At 53.3% G+C, this 19,968-nt stretch overlaps 1 protein-coding gene across 1 annotated transcript; it reads left to right on the plus strand.

Moving 5' to 3' along the window:
- The first annotated feature begins 1,474 nt into the window (after positions 1-1,474).
- Positions 1,475-17,263, plus strand: INSYN1 (inhibitory synaptic factor 1). Its single transcript, XM_070430616.1, has 3 exons — positions 1,475-2,538; positions 2,937-3,651; positions 13,591-17,263. Exons 2-3 carry the CDS (start codon positions 3,496-3,498, stop codon positions 14,311-14,313), a joined length of 879 nt encoding a protein of 292 aa, XP_070286717.1. The 5' UTR covers positions 1,475-2,538; positions 2,937-3,495; the 3' UTR covers positions 14,314-17,263.
- Positions 17,264-19,968: the final 2,705 nt, after the last annotated feature.

Consider the following 19,968-nt stretch of genomic DNA (forward strand, 5'->3'; position numbering starts at 1 on the left):
CTGTTCATCTCATTCGGGGACTCTTTCCCAAGACTTGCCTGGACCTGCCACTTTTTTATTTCTGCTCAATCTCATCCCCTCTAATGATGATTAAAAACAAAATAAATAAACAAACAAAAACTCTCAGGCCAGCCATAGACCCATATACTCATGTCTTCAGGATATCTCCACCTGTTCCAAATTGGACTCCTCTTCCTCACCCAAGACCTGTTCTTCCCCTCTGTTCTCTAACACAATTGGTGGTGCAACCATCTACTCAGGCACCCACGCTATAAGTCAGGGTCCTCCTGGACTCTCCCTTCCTCTTAAAGTTCAACCAAGTCATGTTCTTCTAAATTATTTCTCAAAGCATCCCCTCCCCTCTATCCCTGCTGCCATCCTAGTCCTTCCTCTCTCAGCTCCATTCCAATAACAGCCTCCTAACTGGTCTCCTCCCTTCGGTCTACCTCAGATCCACCAACACAACACCCCTGAAAAATCTTCTGGGTTCCTCTGTCCAGAATAAAATCCAAGCTCTAACCATGGGCTCCGAGTCTCTCCAGGATCGTTCTTCCTCTAGAGCTGTCAAAACGGTATTTCTAAAAGGCCACAGTTGACACTCCCCTCACTTCTGCACCTGAGCCCTGCTGGTCCTCCTCTTCACTGCCTGGAACGTTCAGCCCAGCCCCGCCTCCCTCACACTGACTGTCACCTGGCTAGCTCCTACAGCTCAGGGTTGCCTCCCAGGAGAGGCTGCCAGCCCAGGCCTGGGCTGCTCCCCGCTCTCCCTGCCCTCCCTGCCACTCACCACATGCTTCTAGAACTTGATTTTGTCCTGTTTACCACCCTTGAGTTTACTCCCGAGTGTTCCCCCAGGAGCTGTGAGCTTCCTAAAATATTGCTTTTTCCTTCCTGTGCCCCAGAGTCTAGTATATGGGGTCTGGTACACAGAGGTGCTGAATAAATGTTGAGTGAGTAGTTGAATAACGGAACAAAGTGACCTATGTCTAACGCACACCTGTCATCTGCGGAGCCTCCGATTCCCAGCCCTCCAGCCCAGAGCTTGGCTCGCCGTAGGTGCTCAGTAAAAGTTGCCCATATTTTGTTTCCTGGATTAATCTGATTTAAGGTCATGTCTGGGGTAGTTTGAGGTGTGCTAGAAGGCAAGGGTCTGGATGCGGGAAACTTAGCCAAAGGAGAAGCGAGGGGTGCATGGCGGTGGGGGAAGGGGCAATGGGGGTGTCTGGAAAGGTGGGAAAGAGCCAAGTCCGTAGCCTTAGCCTGCTGTCCCTCGGTGCCCCGAGCTCAGCGGAATCCAGCCGGGCTAGTCCGCCTCCAGCCCCATCTCCCCACCACCGGGGTGGCGAGAACCCCGCTCCGCGCTCGCGCTCGGCACTGGGAGGCGTGTGTGTCGCTTTAAAAGCTCCCTCCCCGCGCGGGGCGGCCCTTCGCTGCCGGCGCCGAGCGCGCGGAGCCGCGGAGCCCGGGGTCTTGGTGGGAGCAGCGCCCGCCCGGGCGGCCAGCCGGCGGGGGGAGGGAGGCGGCCGGGCGCGGGAGGCGCGGGGCGGCCCTCGAGGAGCGGGCCCAGGCCCGCGGAGCCCGGCGGGTCGGGTCAGGGCGAGGCCGCGGAGGGAGGCCCAGCCCCGGGCGGCGCCTGTGTGCCCAGCCGGCAGCGGCCCGGCGCCGGGGGCTGGCGAGGCGGCCAGCGGGGTGGGAGCCGGCGGGAGGGGGTGGCCCCTGGGCACGGGCTGCGAACCCGGTGCTCCCTGCCGGCCGGGCCGCCGCGCGCCTCCCCGCCCGCCCCTCGCCGCGCCTTCTCCTCCCATTCGTGTCGCCTCCTCTCCTCCGCCTCGCGCCGCTCCCGCCCGCGCCCGGGCTGCCGAACCAGCCGGGCCGGGTCCCCCGCCTGCGCGCTCCTGGCCGGGCCCGGCGGGGACCAGCCCCGCGGCCGACGCCGCCTCCCCCGGCCTTTCCGACCGTGGATGAGCGGCGGCAGCGCTCTCTCTGGCCGCCGGCCGAGCGCGGGGCTGGGCTGCTCCGACCCTCGCGACCGCTCGGGACGCCGCGGGTGCGGAAGCGCGGACATCCTGGGTCCGGGCTGAGTGCGTCCGGGGCACCCAGCGGTGCCCGCTCATTCCGTCTGGACTGGACCGAGCGAAGCCTGGACCGTGCCGAGCCCGGGGGATGCCGGGCGCGGGCTGAGGGGATCCCGGCGCCCTCCGATCCCAGCTACTTCGGCTCACGCACCGGGACGCCCTACGCCCGGGTCACCTGTGGCCTGAGAGCCCCAGACCCACCAGACCCTTCTCGCCCAGGCCCCACCCGGCGCCTGGCGGGGGTTGGGGGACATTTTTCCTGCCCCCGGTCAGGGAGCGCAGAGGCCCCGCCCCTCCCACCGCCCAGATGTCTCCCGGGGCGGCTCTGAGGACCTCCCTGAGGCCAGGGGCCGAAGGGTCCAGAGAGAGAAGCCCGCCCTAGGGAGCCTGGGGGGCCCCCCAACCTCATCTTGGGGCTTGGCCCCCACGCTACTCGGAAGGCAGGCCGGTGCCCCCACCCTCGGTGAGTCCGGGGATTCTAAGGGAAGGCTGGGCTGGGAAAGGGAGGGTCTGCTGGGAACGAGGGCACCCTGGGGGCACTACGAGGGAGGACAGAAGACTGGAGAGACCCTCTGGTGAACCTCCAGGGCAAGGCCTGGCTGGGGAGGGGTGTTTGGGGGGACCTGGTGCTCGGTGCCCCATCGCAGGCTGAGGACTTCTGCCTCTAAAGCGGGGGCTCCCTCTTTTTCTTCCCAAAGAGGGACTGTGCTGTAGACCATCTGCCTCCACCACCCCTCCCCACAAAGAAAAACATTAACTCCCCAGCGAGGAAGGGTGCCCGGCTGTGGAGAGGATGGAGGCAGCAGCATTGCCGGCTGGTGCTGCAGCCTGGGAGGGCTGATGCCAGGCTTCTCTCTGCAGGGGTCTGCTCTCCTCCGTCCAGCTCCCTTCCCAGAGCTGTTCACATCTGGAGCCCCCTCCACATCTGGAAGACCCCAGCCACAGTCCTTCTGCAGGTGTCACTTGCAACCAGAGACCTCTGCCTTTGCAACTGCCCAAGAGTCGTGAGGGGATTGTGCTGCCTTCCCCAATCCCAAGGGCATCTCTTACCCTTAGTCCCTGCAGAGTCATCCCCCTGCTTCTGTGTCCAGGCTCATCCAGACATCAGCCCAGCACACCTATAGGCACTTCAAGTCCTGAAGGGCTCCTGAGATCCAAGACCCCTCCCCTGCCCTTCTATGTCCTCATCTTGACCCCCTGTGTCAGATTCTGTCTCCTTCTGGGTGTCCCATTCCCCATCCAGAGGCAAAGGCGGGGTGGCAGGAGTCAGGGGCTGGGTGAGGGCCACCCAGGGCCAGCGTGGGCTGGGGGGCCGTTAAGATGTGGAGCTCTGCCTGGCTGAGGGGGGCTCTGTGGAGGCAGACGCAGTGTGTGCCTGGCTGGGGGGAGTATGGGCAGGCCTGCAGCCACGTGGTGAAGGATGAACATTCGGGGCACCCCGGACCTCGGGCAGCCCAGTGACGACCCCAGCAGTGGTGGCGAACGTGAGCGGATTCGACAGCGCATGAAGATGGTCATCGGGCAGCTGGAGGGCATCCTACGGGAGCTCAAGGAGGTGGCCAAGGAGCTCAGGGAGGTGAGTGAGGGGCCAGACGGACCCTAAACCAGTTTTCCTGGGCCTGGCACAAAAACACACTCTGGCATGTATGTTTGTGTGTGTGTGTGTGTGTGCCCAAAGCTGTCTGCATGTGTGCCACTCTGCTGGGTACCTCCATCTTGTTCTCCTTTCCCCAAGTCTGCTCTGCTAAAAATCTTATAATAGCCCAGGGCAGGGCGGGCCTCAGTGTTGCAGAGAGCATTTGGACAGCATGTAATGGGCCCATGGCTCTGTGGTTACGACTTGGCTGCCAAGATGGCCAATAAGGACTGAGTTCCACAATAACCTCTCCTGGAGCCTAAGCTGACCTTTGACCCCCACCATCTGCTGGTCACAAGGGGCTCTGGGAGAGTGTAGATGACTTAATGAGGCAGTCCCCACTGCTTGGACCATTCCCCAGATATTACAGAACCCTTGATCCCAAAAAAATTAGTTCCTCCCTGCCCTGAGGTGGGAATGAGACTAGGGGGCTGCTAGTGGGTATAAGAGTCCCTGTGTACATTGGCAGGGGCAGGAATCTCCTCTACAGGGATGTATCCCCATCCCGTAGTTCTGAACATTTTTGGCCAAGATTGAAAAGTCACCCAGAGAGCCTAGGATGTGTGTCCCTCATTACCGCTTCCCACATTGCTCAGGTAATGAAGTACACATGTCCTTAGCCCTGCCCCCTGGGCTGTGTTGGAGCCTAAAATGCATGACCAGGGTTCTGAGCCACTGGCCTGAATTTTCCCACTGAGTACCATTATGCCAGCCAGGTGGGCTTTAGGCAAATTTCAACTCCTTGTAACCAGGGCCCCTGCAGAGATGGCAGGGAGAGTGATTGAATTGGAGTTATGGGTTCAGGCTCTCCCAGCCAGATGTGCAGGGAGATGGGGGCTCTAGAAAGATTGAGAAGAGGAGGTGATGGTGGGTACCAACTCCAGACTGGCAAAGTGGTCTTCTAGCCTGGCCCAAGAGCCAAGGAGCAGGGGGTGTTTGAATCTTCAGAATGGAGATTCGGGCCAGGAACTAAGGTTGGGCAGGCAGCCTCTCTGCCCAGTCAGCCTCATGGAGCCTGCCAGGAAGTCCTTCCTCAGGAGGCAGGAATGGCTGTTGCTACAGGTAGAGAGAGGTGTGGTGCGAACTGGGCTGGCCAGGGTGTGGGCTGAACATCTCTGGGGAATGCAGTTTAGTGGTCATTGCCTATGAGTAACTCCTCCTCCCTCAACCTCATTGTTCCGAAGGACTACCATTCCCACCTCATGCCTCCCCACCCCCCATCTATTTCATATGTTCTGTGGTTCCATCAGAGTCATGGGAACTGTCCAGAGTCTCTGTCTTGAGCAGGGGCATGGGACCTATGCCTCAGCAGGCCTACCCAGAAAGAACCAGGATGGACTCTAAGCCTGGGGGTGAGTTTTGATATAGTACAGAGCCTATTCCCAAATGACCAGCTGAGCATCTTGCAGGCATCTGTTCTTCCCATCCCCACCCCCAACCCACTCCCACTCCCAGCAGAGCCATCCAGAGCTTGAAGGCATCACACAGGTCATCCCGACCATCCCTATTCATTTACTGTTGAAGAAGTTGAGGCCCAGAGAGGGATAGGGGCTTGATGAAGGTCACAGAGCCTACCAGGGGTACTCAGTAGAACTCAGGTCCTGATTCCTGCTCTGGGGCTTCAGCAGGTGGGCTAATGAGTAACCTCATTCCATTTTGTTAGGGACCTTCTAGACGTGAGATCTTATGCTCTTTCTGTGATACTCCGAAGGGGTGCCCTTTAGGGAGTGAGGCGGGAAGATCAGAAGCATTAGGATTTACTTGCAGATCTTTGAGATAGCCTCTCCCTCTCTTCTCAGCACACACACTCACCTGTTCCCATGTTCTGAACAGCAGAGCTTCAGGTTCACGGGCTGTGCAACCCAGAGGCCTGAGCCAGGACAGAGAAAGATGAGTCCCCTCCCCCCATACCCGCAATAGGCCATGTGCCTCCACCCAAGACTCTGGCAGGTTGCTATGGCAACCAGAATCTACCCCGTATGCCACCACCTGCCCACTGCCAATGGCACCCAGCTGGGAGTGGGGGGGGGCAGGTCTCAGAGCTTCCCCATCTCCTAGGCAGGGTCTAGAGATGGGGTGATGGGCAGAGAGGAGTGTTGGGGAAGGCAGGTGAGGCCTACAGAGGCCCAGGCAGAAGAGGAGATGCTATTCCTAGGAGATGGGGTTTGTCAGGAATGGGGTTACCGCTTAGGGTGCCAGGTCCTGGTTTGAGATAAAGGTTTGCACCCACCCAGCCCACCCCCACCACCAGGAACCTGTAAGCTTGGCTCTTGATCCTCCAATGGATCTGCCTGGCTCTCCTTCTCAGTCACTTTGGGTGGCATTTTTCAGTGGGGGCATGGGTAGGCCCAAGGTTGCGAGGGTTCTCTTATCACACTCCACTCTTTAGGCAGCACCAGCACAGAGTTCACCAACTGAGTTCTGGTCTCAGGAGGGTGAAGCACTTAGATGTGAAGCCAAGATTTACATCCAAGACTGCCAGAGGGCAGCACAGGGTGCTTGATGAGGGAGGAAGGCCAGCAGAGAGGAAGGGCTTAGCTATAGCCCCTCTGCTATCCTTCTCCATCTGCTGCTCCCTTCCCCACATACCATGGATCATAGCAGAGCCTCCTCACTTCTTGAGCATCATAGAAAGATGAGAAACACTACAGCACTGCTCCCCAGGCCCCCGAGCCTCAGTCTGCTCATCTCTAAAATGGGAATGATGATAATTCACACCTCAGAGTGATCTTACAAGGATGTATTGGGGTACCAACACCTACTCATACCCCTGAAGAATTTGGCGTTCCCTCTCCCATACCTCTCCTGTTCTCCCAAACTCCTGGCTCTCCCCAAGGGATAGGGGGCAAGTTCTGTCCCATGGGTGGGAAAAATAGTTTTATGGACTAAGTGAGGTGAGAAATGTAAAAGTGTCTTGAAAGCAAAAATTGTGCTGCAGAGGATGTGACAGTCAATCATTAACTAGCCTTCATTTCTCCTAGGTCCCTAGTACTCCAGGTGCCAGGCCAATCCCAGCAGGCTCTCTAAGCTCCTCAGAATTCTGTGGATCAAAATTTGGAGAAGCAGCACAGCCTACGGGCTGAGCTTGGGCTTTGCAGCCAGATGTCTCTAGTTCACATATGTTCTCCACCACCTTCCTAGCTGTGTGAACTTAGGAAAGTTACTTTACCTCTCTGTGCTTTTGTTTTGCATCTCTAAAATGAGGATACAGAATAGTATGCCTTCTCACCCTCACCAGCTCTACGGTGGTTGTGAGGATTAAATGTGATATTATATACAATGTACTTCACACAGCAATGGGCACAAAACTAGCTCCATATCTGTTAGATATTACTGATGAACTGTTCTAGCACTAGCCTGCTCCTCAGCTCTGTGTGAGCCCTTGTTCTTTTGGAGTCACACTGGCATCTTAGCCATGATCAGGGAGGTCAGGCCCAGGGCCCTGCAGCAGGCAGTCCTACCCTCTTCTGGCGGAGGCAAGGGGTTGGTGATGGGGTTGGGAAACAGGTCTCCAATGAGATGGTGTTTGAACAAAGACCCAAAGGAAGTGAAAATACATACAAGTCAAATGGATATCTGGAAATGAGTCTCCAAGCAGGGGGAGCAGCAGGTCCTGAGGAGGAAGTGTGCTTGCCATGGTCAGGATCAGCAAGGAAGCTGATGCAGTTGGAGTGGAGGGAACTAGGAGATGGAGAGCAGGATGCCAGGGCACACAGGGCATGCAGGCCACAGTACAGAATTTGGATTTTGTCCTGTGAGAATCCCACACGTTCCCCAGGAATCTCATTGTGTTTCTGGGTGGGAATCTGCCTCCCCACTGTTCTCCCTGTTCCCTACTAGTTGGGAGCCCACAAGGGCAGGGGTATAGGACCTTGTTCTTCGCCCCCCAAATGTTGAGCTTACCTTGAGTAGGTACTTGGCCTCCTCCTTGGTTACCCTCTCCCCAAGATGTCATTCAGCATGGGGCTCAAAATGTTCCTGTGTTGATCACTAGTATCCCTCACATCATCACTGGCTATTGGGTAGGATATAACTTAAGGGCACAGTTGCCCACCTTGGCCTGAACACCTCTGGAAGATGGAGGGGTGGGCAAAACCCTTTTGCAGCCTGGAGTGGCAGTGAAGACCCCCCCACCTGATTTTCTTGGGGATCAGGCCCATGCAGTTGTGCTGTCCCATCGGCAAGGTGCTGTATATGAGGTCGCCAGGTAGAGCCGTGGGTCATACAGCAGGAGATAAATGTGGCCCAGCCAGGAAGCAGCTGGAGCAGGAGAGGCTGGGGACCACAGAGCTGTGCCAAAGTGGGTCAGCTCCATCACCCACAGCTCAGCAAGAACTGTGCGGATTTTTTCTTCTTTTTTTTTTTTTTCTCGCCACCCTTTTCCCTTTACATTCTCCTCCTCCAGACAGTTTCACGAAGCTCTGGGGCCAATTAGGCCAAATTGCAGGATGAGAGCCATGAATCACAGTCACCTCTCTCCCCCTCCCCAACGCCACAGCCCCCAGGAAGACAAATAACGTAATCACAGAATTAAAAAGTAATCAGTGGTCATAAATAATGCAGAATCCCTAGTTATATAACCAGCTGCCCAGGGAGCTAGGCGGGAGGGAAGGAGGTAGCAACTTGTCAAGAAAAGTGAGGGGCCAGAGGTGAGGGGGAGGACAGGAGATAGAGGTTGTGGGACTCCCAGTCCTCAGTCCTGACACTACGCAGTGATGACGGACCTATGACATGCGTGTCAGAGGTGACATGCGAACTCATTTTTTTGGTTGATTTTTCTTTGTTAAATGGCATTTAAATATATAAATATCAAAAATATAAGTCTTTGTTTTACTATGGATGCAAATATCAAAAAAATTTCTATATGTGACACGGCACCAGAGTTAAGTTAGGGTTTTTCAAAATGCTGACACGCCGAGCTCAAAAGGTTCGCCATCACTGCTCTAGGGTTTTATGGAACACATCCATGCTTTTCTTGGAGAGGCAGCTAGGGCTGGGGCAGGTAGTATTGTGGTGTCCAGGACCATGGAGCATTTTCTCAGAAAAGAACCCCCCAGCAATTTTTATTAAGATGTCTCAACTTGTCTATTCATTCAATGGCTGTATTGTAAAGAGTGTACCAATCTCTGCCAAACTGGGGGTGCATGGTGGGGATGCATTTCCAGGCCCACTCCTTGTGGGGAGAAGATATCACCACATTATAACCTATATGCTCAAAACATTGTAGCAGTGATAAATACTAGATAATATTTTAAGGAAAGGTATGAGGTGCTTTGAGAGCCTTTCATAGGAAACCTGTCCTCAATTGGGGATCAAGGAGGACTTCCGTATGGAAGTGAGATAGAGTGAGTAAGAACGGTGTGAGGCTTTCGGGTGAGGCCCAGAGGCAGAAGTGAGCTCAGAGCGTAAGTGTGTAGGTGTGGTAAGGAGGCAGGCCTGGTAGGGTAGAGAGCAAAGGGCACTTAGCCACATTTGGTGTGGGGTGGTGTTTGGAGGTCCAGGAGTTTGGGGAGCACAGGAGTGCTGGAAGTAGAGGTCCTGTTGGTTTTTTGGAAAGTTCCCTGGATGCACTAGATGAGTGTGGATGCAGTTGTTCAGATGAGGGGAGCCAAAGCTGTGACCAGGACGGAGGCTGAGTCAGGACCTGGGCCCCCCGGGGGATTCTGTCTCAGCCCTCAACCCTGCCCTTCTCTCAAGTGTTCCCTCTTGAGCAGGTAATTCATGTTCTTAAAAGATCAGACCCAGGAGTCAGGACTCCTGACTTCTGGTCTCAGCTCATTATAGTCTCAGTTTCCCTATCAGTAAACACAGTAAGAAGGATGGACTCAACAGTGTCTCCAATCCCTTCTGGCTTTGAGGTTGTAGGATTCTGTGATTTTTATGGTTTCATTTCTCTCTCCATTCCCCCTCTCCCCCTCTTTTATCCTGTGTATATAATTATTTTGCCTGTACTCTAAGACGATCTCAAGTTACATGCAGGCAAAATGATTATTAAATCGCAGGCAGAAATTACAGATTTCAAGACATCCAAACAGAGAGGCAGGTTGCATGGGGCGTGCCCCACACCTGCCCTCCCATTGGCCCCATGAAATGAGAGGCACCAAGGACAGGCTTGACCAGGCTCTGCATACAGTCTGAGTACCCTGGGCATCTCACTTCCCTTTCTGATTCTTACTTATGTCATTTATCAAGTATGTTTGACCTATCCCACCTAAAGACCTGAGCCAGATTTGCCTGTGAGCCTCAACCATTTGGCTTTTAGAACCTCTTCTGTTTCCATCTGGAAATAGCCCTACTTCATGGAACATAGGTGCCACCCAGGTGCTGGGGTTTGAAAGGCCCAACATGTCCCATTATTCTGCGATGGGTACTGGAAACGTCCCCATCAGAGTGTCATTCTTTTGGTGAAAAACGCTCCCATCAGCTCTTGGGCCTGGTGCCTGGTTACGTGTTGGCTCTCAATGGTCCATGATGGGTATTGTTTTACATGCTTTCTGTGCATCAAGTCATTAAATAGTCACAACAACCTAACAAGTAGGTACTACTAGGATTCTCCTTGGCTGAAGATACTTACACACAGAGACATTGAGCAACCTGGCTAAGGTCATAAAGCTAGTAAGTTGTGATGCCAGGGTTGGACCCTAGGTGTGGCTCCAGAGCCCAGGTTCTTAGATGCTTGGATGTGCTGACTCTGCAGTTTAATGCACATTCATATCTATTAAATCCCCACCAACTGGGTGAGGAGAAGAGCATCATCCCACTTTACAGGGGAGGAAAATGAGACTGGAAACAGGAAAGCCACACTTGAGACTTGAATCCAGGCCTCCCTCATTTACTACCCTCCACACCCCCAAGGTGGAACCAGAGAGGGTGTTCTAAGGGAGGAGAGGAAGGGCCTGAATGTGAAGGCCATCTGAGAAGGGCCTCTTGGATGGGGGGAGTATGTTCAGGCCTGAAGGCTTCAGGAATCCTGCCCTGTGCTCCCTGGATCTTCCTCACAGGATGTTAGGAGCCCAGCTTCTGGGCCTGGCCTAGCCTCAGCCAAATCTGTGCCATGACAGCCAAGAAATTTAACTCCAGATTCCTGCTAGTGTTGCCTTCTCTTATTCAGCAGCAGACTATCAGCATCTAGCTTGCTCTGGGGAGTCTAATTGGAGGATGTGGCTGCCCAGAGGTACAAGGCCACTCCTGAAGCCAGCAATGCCCTTCATCAGCTTAAATACCAGGACCCTAGGTCAGTGGTTCTCAAAGTTTGTCCTCAGACCAACAGCAGCAGCACAAGGAAGCCTGTTAGATCTACACTTTCTCAAACCTTACCCAGAACCTACAAAATCAGAAACTCTGGAGAGTGGGCTGTTACACATTCCAGTCTGAGGCCAGGGTTCCTACCAGCCCGCAGATGTGGATTGGGTTGAGCAAGGACTTCTGGGGGATGTGACCTTCTCTGTGTTAGGGGGATTCATTGGAGTCAGAGACATCAGAAGAGGTGGCCAGATTGGAGGATAGAGCCCTTTGCCCATTGCCTACTCAAGCCCAGAAATCACAGTAGCACTTGGAGCAGTGTGCAGTCTTGCAGGGGTGTGGCAAAGGCAGTAATCTCAGCTTCCCCAGTGACTGGTCCCTCAGGCCCATTATCTATGATCTCAGAAGATGATGATCTCATGGATGGAAAGTCTGACACATAGTAGGTGCGCAGAGATGGGAGATAATGTCACTTTTATCGCCAATGCCCCACAGAACCCTTTCCTAGAATCACAGCGATGAAAGGAACCTTGGAGATAAACCAGTTCACCCAACTCCCCACTTACAGATTGAGAAACTGAGACCTAAGTGGGAAATTGACCAGGTCACCTGCGTGGGGTCTCCTGACCCCCTAACCAAGCAGACGTCCCAGTGACCCAGACTCCTCTTGACGCCTCAGTTTTTTTTTGTTTGTTTGTTTTTGTTTGGTTTTTTTTAAAATATATTTTATTGACTTTTTACAGAGAGGAAGGGAGAGAGATAGAGAGTTAGAAACATCGATGAGAGAGAAACATCGATCAGCTGCCTCCTGCACATCTCCCACTGGGGATGTGCCCGCAACCCAGGTACATGCCCTTGACCGGAATCGAACCCGGGACCTTTCAGTCCGCAGGCCAACGCTCAATCCACTGAGCCAAACCGGTTTCGGCATGCCTCAGTTTTATCTTTGCTTTCTTCTTTTGCTGTGGGGCACTGCTCACCCCCACTCCTCACCAAATACCTAGCACATCCCTGGATAGCTGTGGTCCTCAGTAAAGTTTTGTTGATTAGGTAATCAATTAACTGGCTGATCTGACTCCAGGTAAGAACACCGGGAGGGGCCCTGGGCTTGGTGACTCACTGCATATGCCTTTGTCTCTGGGTCTCTTGGTTCCTCCACTTTGCTTTTGATATTTTGCTATTTTTGTTTTTGGCCTGAAGACTCTCTCCTCCTCTTGATTCTCCTTTCCCTATCATCATCCCTGACTCATGTGCTGACAGTGGCCAAGGTCAGGGGATGTCCTGAGGCTGGGCTGCCTGCATGGAGTCAGAGCTTTAGTCTTCTTGGGGTGGACAGGTTGCAGTGACCTTGCAGCTGAACTGTCCCCCCTCCCATCCCAAGTGCATTTAACAGGCACCTCTGGGCCCAGGATGGATGGGTTTTTTATTGCTTATCAAATAATGCTTGTTTTATTCATTCCCCAACAAGCCAGGATTGATCTCCAGTCATCAGAGGCCAGGGAGAGGAAGGAGGGAGAAGGCTCTGGGGGGCAGAGGTGGAGTGATGGAGACCCTTGAGGGACAGTCACTGACCAGCTGTACAGGCTGGCCCAGGATGCTTCCTCATGGTCACTTCATATCATTTTCTCACGTCTCTACTAAGTAGATTTGCTGGAGTCTCTCAGCCCTCTAGTGGCCTGGTGCATGAAATTTGTGCATGGGAGGGGATGTTCCTCAGCCCGGCCTGCACCCTCTCCAGTCTGGGACCCCTTGGGGGATGTCCTGTAGGATTGGGCCTAAACCGGCAGTTGAACATCCCTTTCGCAATCTGGGACCGCTGGCTCCTAAATGCTCTCCTGCCTGCCGGCCTGATCGCCCCCAACTGCCCCCACCCCTGCTGGCCTGATCTCCCCCAACTGTCCCCCCTGCCGGCCTGCTCGTCCCCAACTGCCCTCCCCTGCCAGCCTGATTGCCCTTAACCACCTCTGCCTCAGCCCCGCCACCATGGCTTTGTCCGGAAAGACGTCTGGAAGGTCTCCCAGAAGGTCTCCCGGTCTAATTAGCATATTACCCTTTTATTAGTATAATAGATTTCATTTTCTGATTAAATTTATTGGGGTGATGCTGGTCAATAGGGTCATAGGTTTCAGATGTACATTTCTATGATACATGATCTGTATATTACATTGTGTACCCCCACCCAAAGTCAAATCACCTTCCATTACTATATACTTGGCCCCCTTTAACCTTTACTACACTAATCCTTTTATCTGGTAACCACCCTCTTTAAATAGCCACTCTCAGTCATAGGAAGATGAAGCTCTGAGCACCAGAGCCTATAAACACCCCCTCTCCTGCTCCAGACAGCAGCTGGCTATGGGGAGAGGGGTACGTGAATGGATGGTATACAGGCTGGAAGATAGCCCCTCCTCCACCCAAGAGACTGAGGAATGGAAAACAAGCTCTGTTCACCCTGGTCCAGTTTGGGCCTCCACAGAGCAAATAAGCCTGTGACCTCAAGTCCAGTCTCCATCCTGTAGGGACATTAGCAGGGGGGATGTCACGGGGTGGTGGGCGGGGGGGGGGGGCACATGCTCACACCTAAGTGATGCCAGGTCTGGCCTGGCCACTCTAATGCTTCTGCCCTTCTCTGGACAGGTGGTGAGCCAGATAGATAAGTTAACCTCAGACTTCGATTTTGAACTGGAGCCAGATGACTGGACCACGGCCACTGTGAGCAGTACCTCCAGCAGCGACAAGGCCGGTGTAGGTGGCCCCTTTGACCTGGGCCACCTGGACTTCACAACAGCTGACATCCTCTCAGACAGCTGGGAGTTCTGCTCCTTCCTGGATGTCTCTACCCCTTCAGATTCCATGGACGCCACCGAGTCAACACGACCAGGGGCTGGTTCTGACTACCGACACATGAACGGTGGCATGCCCATTCCTAATGGGCCACGGGTGGAGACCCCAGACTCCTCCAGTGAGGAGGCCTTCAGCACTGGCCCTCTCAAGGGGCAACTTCCCCAGCGGACCCCAGGCACACGGGAGAGAGTGCGCTTCAGCGACAAAGTGCTCTACCATGCTTTGTGCTGTGATGATGAAGAGGGGGATGGTGAGGAGGCGGCGGCAGAGGAGGAGGCGAGCCTGTCCCCAGAGCCTCCCCATACAGAGGCCCATGTGGGCCCCCTCAAGACCTCCCTGGCCCCCAACAAGCCAAGGCGCTCTCCACTGACTGGCCGATGCTCAGGCCCCACCTTGGCCCCCGAGCAGACACGAAGGATCATGAGGAACAGCAGCACCCAAACGGTGTCAGACAAGAGCACACAGACAGTGCTTCCCTACACAGCCTCCAGACAGAAAGCCAAAGGGAAAAACTAGGGGCCGGGAGGGGACTGGGGTTGGGTAGGGGGAGGTACATAGAGTTATAAATATATACACATATATATTTAAACAAACACAGTCATAATAAAATTTTAAAATGCTGAGGATCCAGCCCCACAGGCCCCAAAGCTTTCTCAGAGCTCATCTTAGGCACAGAGATGCCTACTTCCCTACTAGGTCCCAGGAAGTGTGTCTAGAACCTTCCTCCCTTCCTTCCCATTGCAGGGCTCCTGAAGGGAGTGTCCAAATGTCAAGCTGCTGGCCTGGACCATGTCCTGGAGGGATTCATCTGCAGGAGGCAGGCTCTCAAGAAGTAGTGTCCAAAGCCAGGGCTAATAGTATGATGTGGAGGAGACCGAGTGGCATCACTGAGGGGGTGGCTCCATGCTCAGCCTTGTCCTCTAGAGATCAAAGACTTATGTCAAAGCCCCAGCAGGGCCCCTAGTGCTGCTGAGATCCATGTGAGAAAACAGGCAGCAGCCACCATGGGCCAGAGATAGGCCCCTGACCTGTCAGCAGGCAGGCAGCCCCAGGAAGGAATCCAATGGCCCCGCTCTACCGCTGCTCCTCCACTCTGGGACCCTGAGTTCACTTTGGCAGGTCATGAATGACACCAACAGAAACAGATGGGAGCCTAGAGGTACCAAGGCTTCATCTGGGGCGTGGTCCGTACAGAGACAGCGTCTGAATATCATTGGGATAATAATCCCAACCATTGCTCACATTTACTGAGCATATCTCCATGTTGCTACTGTGCTAAATACATTGTATAGCATAATCTAATTTAATTTTCAGAGTAACCTGACAAGACAGGAACTATTGCTATTCCCATTTTTCAAATAAGAAGACTGAGATTCAGAGAAGTTAAGTAACTGGCCCAGGGTCACAGAGCGTGTGCCCCTCCGCTCCCCTTCCCCCATGAGCACATGGTTTCCAGGCTATATCTGGCTCTGCTATCTAGTAACTGTGCAATCTTGGGAAAGTCCATTTGCCTCTCTGAGCCTATCTACCTCATCTATGAAAGGGGTCTGATAATGTTCATCTACCTCACCAACTGCTGTGGGGCTTCAACAAGATGAGGACTTGGTAAATTCCAAGTCACTGGATATGTGTTGTGGTCAGTGGCACCCCAACTCAGATTCCAGTGTTTTCCAGGGTTGGGATCCCTGAGTGGGGTGGGAAAGAAACCACTGCCATCAACTGGGCCACAGCTTGATGGTCTCCACGAGCTATTGGTCTCCAATAGCTCAGAGCAGGAAGGAAGTAGTGATGGTGGTGCAAGGATATCACTGCTCAGGGCCTCCCTGATGCACATTTAATGAAAGCAGAGGTTGCCAGGGACTGTCAGGAGGGTCTCTGGCTCTACACATGGGCGCCCAGGAGAACATGGCAAAAGAGGTACTGTCCAGCCCCCAGGGGCGGGGAGACAGAGACTATGTAGGCCAGTTTGGAGCAAATGCCAGCGATGCTATCAGGATGAGACAGGGGGGCCTAAGAGGCCTGCTCTGCAGTGTTGGGGTCTCCCCTTGGGCCCTAAATAGCCAGCCAGGGTGCAGCCTCTGGAGTGGAAATACAGGGTAGTGGGTCAAGGCTAGCTGTTCCTGCCCAGACCTGAGAATAAGAGCTCTGAGCTCCTCCCTCAGTCCTAGGAAAACTCTTGGCCAGTGGTATTGATTAGTGATAGGACCCTGGCTCAAAAGATGTATGCCAGGGGCTCCCCTGAAGGATGGCCGGCTGGGTCCTTCCATCCTTCTGGATGGCCTGACAGTGAAGAAGGGCAGGCCCTGCCCAAGTATGGGCACACCTAGCTTTGGGACTCATTTTTGCTCTCCAGTGGCAAGATTGTTTGTTTCACAGCTTTACAACAGTCAAGAAAAAGACATCTGCAGAGAGCACACATTTCACCAGGAAGAAACAGAGAGCCCTGTGAGGGCATTGTCCTCTCCTGGGAGACCCCACTCCACTCCCCTCTGTGTGATTTCATGTGGCCATGGCTAGCATGCACCACCTGGCTACTTGCTCCAAATGGGGCAGTAGTGTGAGAGTGTCCTGGAGGAGGGGAAAGTAGATATTGAAGTGGGCATAGGTTTTCAAAGGCCTAAAAAGTACTTGGCTGCCCTTATATATATGCCACAATCAGTCTGGGCCTCACTCACGGATCCCCATGGTTTTTTTATGACTTGAAAGACAGAATGCAGTCACCTATGTAAAGAACTGTGACTATCAGAGCTGGTGAGCACAAAATACACTGCTTCAGAGTAATGAGCTCCCTGTCCTGGAGGCAGACACAGACATCCTGGGGACTTCTTCCAGACCTACCTGCTCCTCCAGGTAGTCTCTCACTGCTCTTCACCATCTCTTCGCCAGTTTCTGGGTTTCTTCACCCAGAATGTCCCATCAGATCTCCCTGTTTACAGGAAGTCTTATGTTGCTGACCATCTACTGTGAGTTCAGACTTGTGACAACCAGTGCTATGGAGGGGTCATAATCATAATAGCTCATGTTTATTGAGCACCTACTATGCACTGGGCATGTCCTAAGCATATGTTTTACTGCATTTATTCCACTCAGAAAATATGAGATAAGCAATTATATTTATACCTGTTTTCCAGATGAGGAAACTGAAGCTCTGGGAAGTTAATAACTTGCCTAAGGGCACAGACAGGATAAGTATGGCACCAGGATTGATCCCAAACTCAGTGACTTGGTACTCAAACATATGCTATAGTCATATCCCTGGTGGAGACAGTGCCCTGGTTTCTGGAGGTGTGGGAGGGGCTGGGGTCCGAGAGCCAGATGGTGGGATGTGGGTATTGGGAGCAGGAAACCTGTGAATGCCATTCATTCTTTGGAGAACTTGGCTACTATTGATGGCCCTTGACACAGAGCCTGGCACCAAATGGATTATGTATTCAATAAATGTTTGCAGAATGAATGAGCTCCATTTGCAGAGGGAGAATTCATTCAATCAGCTTTTATTGCAGGCCTCCTACGTGCCAGGTCTCATGTTGCTTGTGCACATACATACACACAACTCCCCTGGGAGGGTCTGGCCTGGTGTGGCTCAGCAGCTGGGCAAAGTCAAAACAAAGAGGTGTGGGGCTTCAGTGCTGCTAAGCCAGAGATGGTGGTGAGTCCAGCCTGCGGTCCCTGGGAAAGAAGCCAGGAGCATGAGATAGGGGGCCGGCTTGACAAGGAGACCACTCTGGGAGTGGGAGGAGTGAGGGGAGGCCCTCAGCCTGACACCACTTTAACGAGGTGGGCACATTGCAGTGTCTCCAATGTCTGAGAAGGAGGAGACCTCATTGTCTCCATTTACAGGCAAGGGACAGACCATGTAGTCTACAGAGGTCTGATGGGACCAAGGAGCAGAAAGGGGGACGAACTATTTGGAGACCCCAGAACCATCCTCCACCCTTAGAGACAAAGTGAGACCCTGCCAATGGAAGGGATAAGGGCCAGGGGGAGCTGGGAATTCAAGGCAGACACAGATATCCACCACTAACCCTCCTAAATTCCCTTACTCTGACCCTCACCTCATCCCCTGCCGCCCTCCATCTATCGCCCATCACCCAGCTGGAACTTGTGTAAGAAAACTGACAGTTATTAACCACCCAGTATATGCCAGGCACTGTGCCACGTTTTTTAGCTAACACTAAATGACAGATTTAGTTGCACCCAGCACATAATAAGTTGTTCAGTAATTATTAAATAAATGGATGAACCAGAATCTTTATTTTACAGGTGAGGAAGCGGATGAGCTAATAAGGAATTTGTTCAAAGTTGCACACAGAAATCGGTGGAGCTGGAGATTTGGAATTGTTATTATTTATTATTTATACTTACATAAGAGCTGCTGTTTCTGGAACACGTACAATTTGATGCCTTAGGCACTTCACATAAATTATCTTACCTACTTTACAACAACCCTCCAAATAACAGACGATTACCATTTTACACATGAGAAAACAGAGACTCAGCAAGGTGTGGTACCCTGCCCCAAATAAACAGCCCCTGCGCAGAAACAAGACCTGAATCTAGGCTTCACTCTGCTTACCACACGCCTAGCTTGCAGGGCCCTAGGACCCTATCAGACGTTCCAGAGCCCACATTTACCCTTGGCCAACTGAGCAGTGCTCACCAGGGCTCAGGCCTGCTCTCCTCAACTCCATGCTCAGGACCCCAGGAGCATTTGGCCCAGGTTTCTAGAACCCACCCCAGTTCCCTGTGAGTCCAGGGCACTGACTAGGCAACCAACCCACACAGCTCCGAGTCCAGCGGCCTTTCCCCTTCTCCTATCTGTGGCAGAGCCTGCAGGACTAGGTTGCCCTCAGCCCCTTTCTGGTCTGGCCCAAACTGGCTTTAGTTTGGGCTGGAATGTCTAGAAAAGGCTTCTGGGAGGATGGGGGAACTGAAATAGAATTCATTTGCGAAGGAGTAGAACTTGGGCACCTGGAAATGGGCCAAAAATGCTGGGGTGGCCACACAGGGATTACAGAGAGGCCTTGCTAAAACAGAGGGTACATGATGGGAAAGATGTGAGTGCTGCATAAGGGACTTGAGAGTCCCATGGCACCTTCAGAGCCACTCCATCTTCTTGACTGTGTGAGGAGGAGTGGGGTTTTCTGTCTAGTCTGAGGCTGAGAGAATGGATTTAAGAGAGCTCAATAAATGGGGATCCACTGTAATGAATAAACAAGAACAGCACATAATTGCACATTGGTAAGTAAAATAAATATGCTAAAGCCCTTGCAAGTCATTGTATCTTACAAGTAGGCTAAACATTTCCCCTGTAGTGCATTCTCACTTGACCTCTCTTTTCCCAGAGAGGGTGAGGACACTGGCTGCACTGCCCTGTCCCAGTTAAGCTAGCTGAGATTCTGATGAGACCTGACTGTGCCCACCTGCCTGCCCGAATGAGACTACAGATCCAGCCACCATCACCACCCGCCTCTCCCCCTGTACCTGTCCCCAGCCATACTAGCTAAGGAGATCAAGGAGGGTGACCCCAGGCCCACTGTCCACTGTGCTTGTTCATATGGACTCCCTGCCAGAAACGCTCAAACTCACATCCTGCCTGTGGCTCTCAGTTCCCTGTCTAGGCTGCTCCCCCTCCTGTCCCAAGTGGGTATGTTTCGCATATTGTTGTCCAGCAAGGTGTCCTCCTCTTAAAAGCACCTCAGAAACCCAGTCTCCAGGTGCCAGCTCACCTGCCAAGTCATCTACCCTTCCTGTGCTCTACCCCTAAGAAGGCAGTATAGGGTGGAGGTCACTGGAGGGGCAGCCTGAGGAGAAACTACGGAAAGAGCCCCGGAGGCCCTGATTTTTGTGAGGTTTCACTGTGGCCAGTGGTAGGGCCTTCCCAGGAGACCTCTGTAAGGATGGAAAATTTTCCCCAGAGCCAAGTAGTAGGCTACTTGTGGGAGGAGTTCTAAAGGAGGCAGTGATGGCTATGTCGACTTCGGTGAGGTGGAGAAGGGAAGATTTCACTGGTGACCCAGCTGTGGAGGTATGGAGGGATAGGTCAGGGAAGTCCAGTGGGCACTCTGAGAACTTCTCTTGCCCAGAGATACTTCCCTAGGCCACACTGACCCTACTCACCCTCCAATTCCCTGAGCATTTCTCTTCTCATCCAGAGGTTGCAAATCGGTG

This window comes from Myotis yumanensis, unplaced genomic scaffold (genome assembly GCF_028538775.1).
Source record: "Myotis yumanensis isolate MYYU_CA2020_CCGP unplaced genomic scaffold, mMyoYum1.0.hap1 SCAF_1, whole genome shotgun sequence".
NCBI lineage: Eukaryota > Metazoa > Chordata > Mammalia > Chiroptera > Vespertilionidae > Myotis > Myotis yumanensis.

Coding starts and splice junctions, on each gene's coding strand:
- INSYN1 (XM_070430616.1), top strand. CDS start 3,496: ATGAACATTCGGGGCACCCCGGACCTCGGGCAGCCCAGTGACGACCCC. Junction 3,652..13,590: donor TGGCCAAGGAGCTCAGGGAG/GTGAGTGAGGGG, acceptor TTCTCTGGACAG/GTGGTGAGCCAGATAGATAA.